The 6,855-nt window shown below is 40.5% G+C and overlaps 1 protein-coding gene across 5 annotated transcripts in view; it reads left to right on the forward strand.

Annotated features, from left to right (window-relative positions):
- LOC106811894 (CD151 antigen-like) overlaps positions 1-6,855 on the forward strand; it is a 19,032-nt gene that overhangs the window by 8,649 nt on the left and 3,528 nt on the right. For 3 of the 5 annotated variants that reach the window (XM_014815626.1, XM_014815621.1, XM_014815624.1), the window contains exons 2-3: positions 5,103-5,179; positions 5,646-5,867. In XM_014815626.1, the coding sequence (XP_014671112.1) occupies positions 5,111-5,179; positions 5,646-5,867 (291 nt within the window). In that variant the 5' untranslated portion in view covers positions 5,103-5,110. Of the gene's footprint in view, positions 1-2,387; positions 2,497-5,102; positions 5,180-5,645; positions 5,868-6,855 lie in introns of those variants that run through there. The other 2 variants (XM_014815623.1, XM_014815622.1) reach the window with 2 other exon arrangements.

The following is a 6,855-nucleotide window of genomic DNA, read 5'->3' on the forward strand; positions in this document are numbered from 1 at the left end:
TGTGTGTGTGTGTGTGTGTGTGTGTGTGTGTGTGTGTGTGCGTGTGCGCGCGTGTGCGTGCGTGTGTGTGTGTGTGTGTGTGAGAGAGAGAGAGAGAGAGCGTGTGATGAGAAAGAATGAAAGCGCGCGCTCGCGATAGCGGGAAAGTGAGACAGAGATAGAGAGAGCGAAAGCGTGAAAGACAAAAATGCGACTAAGAGAAATGAATGACACAATAACCAGTGTAAAGTTATTTTATAATGCAATGGGTTTTCTATGCAAACTCCTCGCAATTCAAGAGTGCAACTTAGAATTTCAATGTTTGTACGACTCGTTACGCGTAACATCGTAAGGTAACGCGCCAGCAAACATCGGCAGGTGACAGGTATTTGCATTAGAATCACGTTCTCTGTCGATCTTCACGCCGTGCTTGTCCCGTGAATATAGCGACATACTGTCTGCGACAGTAATTTCTGCATACTTGTTAGCTCTAGCCTCTAGTAACTATAGCCTGCGTACAGTTGTCGCTGGCCAGCGGCAACTAGAGCTACTTACTGTTACTAGAGCTACATACTTGTATATGCAACTGCTGTGAGTTACGCACACGCCCAACAAGAGTCGCCCTACTCTTGTTGGGTTACATTATTGTATCTACTAAACTCTGATGCAGTTAACATAGCTCTATGGATGTTTATTTGCCGTAGCTAATAAAAACACTGTGAATCATAATCACATAAATCATAAGGGACTCAGACATAAGTCACATAACGCATGAGGGACTCGGACATAAAGCATAAATAATAATAATTGCCTAGGAGACCGAAACGGGCATTACACAGAATATATATATACTGCGAGGCTACGCCTACGATGAGGACGCTATATGGCGCAGGATAGCGTCCCTTGGCAAGAAGTCCTGTTGATCGACGGCACAGCTTGCACGGCACGGCAAGCTGAGAAATCTTGTTGCTTGATTGCCATAGCTTGGGCTATAGCTAGCCATGGGGTGTGACCTAGCTTGGGTAGAGCCAGCTAGTTTAGTTTTTTTAGCCAAACGGCACTGAGGGTGGTCACATCCAGAGGTTTTTTTTGCGCCCTTAGTGTTTCTTTTACGTACCACTCATTGTTCTTAGTATTACTGGAGACGGCACCGCTATTTTACGTAGTCATCCGAACCACGGGAGATTCACAGTCTCCAATGTTGAGAGCCAGGTTTTTACACCTTGAGAAAATTCACTGCTCCGGCCGGGGTTTGAACTCACAGCCTTCAGTGGGCAGTGTACAAGGCCTAACCACTGGTCCACGGAGGCTTCTCATTCTAAAGCATAAGGGACACAGATATATAAAGCATGAGGGACTCAGCCATGAAGCATATGGGACACAGACATAAAGCATGAGGAACTCGGCCATAAAGCATAAGGGACACAGACATAAAGCATGAGGGACTCAGCCATGAAGCATAATGGATACAGACATAAAGCATGAGAGCGCGCGAGGTTTCATATGTCCCCTTGCGCGATTGCACTCGTTACGTGTGAAGTACGGTAATCAGTGTACGCGTATCACATTTCACGTGGGACTCCGGAAGGGAAATCTATATGAATTCCCCCTCGTAGCTTCCGTGAAGCAAGAGCTATATATATATAGAATTGCGTTTTCATCATGCCACTCATTATATTACATATATTGTCATTGCGTGACAGGCGGTTTCGGTTCGAACGAAACCGCCCTCTATCGGATAATTGCTACTTCCTATTATCAGGAGCGTATAATGACAAATATTTGTCATTATACGCTCCTGCTATTATATATAGGAGGAATACACAACAGTTAGCCTCCGAAAATTGTGCACTATTTCGTCTCTAAAAAATGCATTATTTTTAATGTTTTTCGCTGAAATTCGACACTAGAGTGCAATAATTTGCATTATGCACGAAAGTTAGATGCCTCGTGGACGTCTAGAAAGCATTCGAAGTAAAATTGGTCTTGTCGTGTAGTTGTGACATTCCTTCAGGTGGCGTAGCCATGGTGACCGGTTGGTCATTTTTGTGTGTGAAATCCATAGAGATGTATAAACAAACTATTTATGAAATACTACTATGTATAAATGTACTATTTATACATCTCTATGGTGAAATCAGAGGTGATTTATATTATGCTTTGGTGAAATGTGTTCGGAGTCCGGACTACTTTGCAGAAACTCGCAGCATAGAGCATGAATCTGTAGTTATTTAACATAAATAAAGTATAGGTGATGTACAAAAGTAGAAGGCGTCCATAGGCAGCTAGTGTTGTTGGCCGTGTACGACATATATGATACCAGAGAAATCATAATAATATAACAATGCTACAATTATTTATTCACCGAATCCCCGCCGTCCATTTACACACGACATAATATTGCGCGCGATTAGTGCGGGTGAATACCCGTATGTTACGCAACCAGAGCCAGCGGGCAAGAAGGAATCCTTGTTCTCGCGTGTTGTTTTTCTCCTGCTTCCTGAGTGACAGATGTAGGTAAATCAGTAAACATCCTCATATCCTATTGCAATAACGGTAATTAAGTGATAAATTCCACGGCTGGTGCTTCTCAATGGCATTTTAATACAGTCTAGGGCGTTTATCAATGTCATTTTGACTATGCAAGCAGATGGTACAGCAGTCTCACAAAGCGCACAAGGGCTAAGCTGCAAGTGTGTCAAAATAAAACCATTGGATGTGTTCTCAACCTAGGTACTAGAGCACACATAGGTGCTAGAGAGTTGAAGGCTGTAAATTGGGTACCTGTAGAGTTCAGGGTAATGCGAATGAAGGTCAATAGGGTTTTTAAAATATTACATTATACATAATCTCGCCCCCCACAGTATATGACAGAAGGTTTCATGTTAACGTCAGAAGTCCACAGTTTCAATACAAGGGAAGCCGGCCTTCCCGGACCCTTGTATTGAAACTATATGGACTTCTGACGTTCGCTATAGGTGAGAGGTCTATTTTTAAACCGAGGGTGGGTAGCAGTGCCGCTGAAGGGGTCGTTGTCGTATCAGGTACTATAAAGATATACATGTACCCGAGGTACATTATTAATATTATAATATGTATACACAAAGTGTACCAGACTTGTACTATAGAAGTGTACCCTAACCCTAACTCTAACCCTAACCCTAACCCTAAACATACCTCATATAAAAATATAAACATAATACTAAACAACCTAAAACTATTTCGGGTACATATCTGTAGTACCTGATACGACACCGACCCCATCTGCAGCAGTGCCAGTGGGGAAAACTCTTTTACTTATACTGCTTGGAATTCTACCACACTAGCAATTAAGTTGGACAAATTCTGTTTATTCTAGTTTTAAGTATAGTGTTAAGAAATGTCTGATGGAAAAGGAAGAAACATTAGTCTGATTAGAGGCAGAGGAGTATGATTTTTGCTAAAAGAATTCGGTTGAAATTAGGCATAAGAAAAGTTTGTATCGTCTTATGAGAATGTACCATTGTATGACTGGTTAAAACTACAAATTTGTACAAATTTCAATAGTTAGTGCTGATAGTAGTGTAATTGTTAGATTCAAGGCATAGCAAAACAAGGACCACAATGTAAACTAGACAGAGGGCACTCAAAGAGAGTGCATACCTCCGCGAGCGTGTAACATGTATACATGTGTATAACAGCTGGCTCGCTGCTGGCTGCTACTGACTGGATGCCCTAAGGCGAGCTGCTGCTGACTGGATGCCCTAAGGCGAGCTGGTGCTGAATCGATCGATCGGTTGAGCGTGTGTATAACAGCTGGCTCGCTGCTGGCTACACACACACACGAACACACACACGAACACTCACACGAGAGCGATTACATTACCTCCCTGCAACTCCGTTGCGCGGAGGTAATAAGGCCAAAACAAAATATGTGTGGTTACCGCTGTGTTACATGCCGAAAAAAATAGGGTAGAGGGTATAGGGAAAACATTTTATTTTCTTGAAATATTTTATTTACGCACCATGTCCGAAGGATGTGCGCTGTGCCTTTTGAAGCAAGAACTGTCCAATTCATTTTTTTATTTTTTTTTTTGACTTTAAAGAAAATTGACAATAAAATGTTTAGGGTCGCTGGTAAAAAATTATATGGGAATAAATAGGGTCGGTCGGGGAAACTGTAACCACACCTATATTTTGTTTTGGCCTAAGTGTGCTAGTCATGCTTTTTGTGTATATATCCTTGGTAGTTATCCAATTTTATGAATTCAGAATTTTATTGTAAAAGTATGCTATGTATTGGATATGATGGATAATTGCCTAAATAAATAAAGAAAGAAAAAAAGAAAAAAAAAGAAATTGCATTCCACGCCTAGTGCCTGCATGCATGATGAGGCACGCGCATACATTTTGACAGTGATCGAGTACGTAATTAAGTGTACGTGAGTCGTTAATGTTACACTACTGCCACAGTTCTGTGATAGTAGCAGTGAGGGCCATAATATAGTAGTTCGAGCAACTAGCTACTGATATAAAGCGGTATATTGAAACAATTAAACGTGCAATAATTAATTCTGTGCTATTACGTGAACATGCAGTGAGTGAAGTTTTGACGTGAATTAGCTCCGAGTCGGCTTCCATATAGCACTCAATCGACAATGTCACATCCACTGCCAGACTGTTCTATATCAGTATAATATGGCATATCTGTCATTTGAATCCCGCTTGACACCGGATCGAGGGACCTAGATTTGATATCTGCAATATGGCTGCATGCACTACAGTACATGTGATAGCGGGTGTCGAAGTTGTAGACGTGTTTCACAACTCTACGCCCTAGTCTACAAATCATACGAATCTGCGGCTACCAATTAAGTGTCCAATATGTGACATGTTTTCCCATCAAATCTGTTGGTTTACAGTGGAATTGATGTGCTTTGCCTTTGGTGGCAAATCCCACTATCTCTTGACATTCTTGTCCATACCACCAGGAGTGTGGATTGATACCACAAGGATTGATACACTCCTGATACCACTACTACTGATTTGCCCCCCCCCCCCGCTCACCAGCTACGGCAATGAAAACAGCTTAGATAGGCAGTTGTCTAAATTTTTATTTTAATATCTGTTTGTATTTTTTGCAGAGTTCAAGATGACAGACCTTAGCTGTGGAGCGACGTGCTCAAAGTATCTCTTGTTTGTGTTTAACTTCCTGTTTTTTGTAAGTATTTCTGATCGAATTTCATAATACCACTTGTGATCAAAACTAAATTCTGTGTGAGATATTTGCATGTGAATGTGGTTATCCTATAAATTCAGGTGTGAAAGTACATTACTATTACTATTACTATCAAGCGTATGTGTTGCTTAGTATAATAATTGTAAATATGTTTACAAATACATAGTGACTGAATATGCAAAGCCAAAAGACAGTATAAATATGCACTTAAGTACTAATTAAATAATAATTATAAACAGGTGTCACATATAATTTCTTATTAATTTGTGTGTAGTTTTCACAGATATTTTTTGTCATGTACTTCAACTTGTTACATTTTTCACACGAAATGTTTTTTATGATTAAATTGAGCAGTGGAAGTGCCTCTTCTTGTATATACATTAAAAAACACAACACGTTATACCGAAATATATTTAAAAAAAGTACAAGTGGTTTTTTTTTGGCACAGACTGCCGGGGTGGCTGCTCTGGCGATTGGTATATGGGTGTTGGTCGACAAGTCGTCGTTTTACGATCTGACCAAGTTGACCGATGACGTGAATGAACTCGATGCGCCAGGGGTACTCGAGATCGCTGCTTATTTATTCATCGTCGCCGGTGCCGTCACCCTGATCATCGCATTCCTAGGCTGCTGCGGTGCGGTGACGGAATGGCGCCCCCTGCTGGTCACGGTGAGTGTTACTAAACAAATAATCCCTATTATTAGCGGACCTTGACATCGTCAAGCTGAGCTATTGCCATGGGTCGTACGTCCGTCCTTCCGTCCGTCAACATTTGGCTACGGTCAACGATAACTCGGGAACCGTCGACCCATATGTTTGAAATTGGGTATAGTTGTTACTGCTATGCTCCCATATTGAACGTCCTACTTTGGAGCACGCCAGTCGACGTACTTTTGAGCCATGGCAATTTTTTGCCAAAATTGGGACTTGCCATTAGTCAGTTCAGGTTCAACGGATTTTGCTCATTTTTGGTATGTGAATGAATAAGAGCTAGGGGTTTTGATATTTTAAAAAAAATTATGCAAATTAGGTAGGTTTTGGCAATTATATAGCATATTATAATATAGACACGCAGATAACAGTCTGTGGTGTCACACTCGTCTGGTTCGTTTTACAAGATTTCATTGACAATATCTTTAATGCAAGATTCCTGCTATGAACATATTATGATTTATACTATTATTATTATTATATTATTATTATTATGATATAATAATTTATGCTAAGAAACATCAAAGTGGTTATAGCGCCATCTACCGTCACAAATTGTGATTCATTTTTGTTTATTAAAGCAAATTAGTAGCGTTTGCAATTACTACAGCATATTATATAGACAAGAAACAGTCTGTGTGGTGTCACACTCGTTCTGTTCGTTTACAAGATTTAGTTGACAATATCTTTAATGCAAAATTGGTATTTTCCTCTCCACCCTGCCGATAAACGTTATATTAGAGTAAAGTTTTACAAAACATGTCGGAACGCGCAGCATAACCTATTTATTTCAAAACGCCATCGCTACAAAGCGGGTATAGCGCCATCTACGGTCACAAATTGTGATTCATTTTGGTTTATAAATTATTATTGGCGATTATACAGATGGCAATCGTTTCTATAATGTACGCGATGGTCGCTCATTAAAACTGACTTCTTCTTACCA

This window comes from Priapulus caudatus, unplaced genomic scaffold, assembly GCF_000485595.1.
Source record: "Priapulus caudatus unplaced genomic scaffold, Priapulus_caudatus-5.0.1 Scaffold588, whole genome shotgun sequence".
NCBI lineage: Eukaryota > Metazoa > Priapulida > Priapulimorpha > Priapulimorphida > Priapulidae > Priapulus > Priapulus caudatus.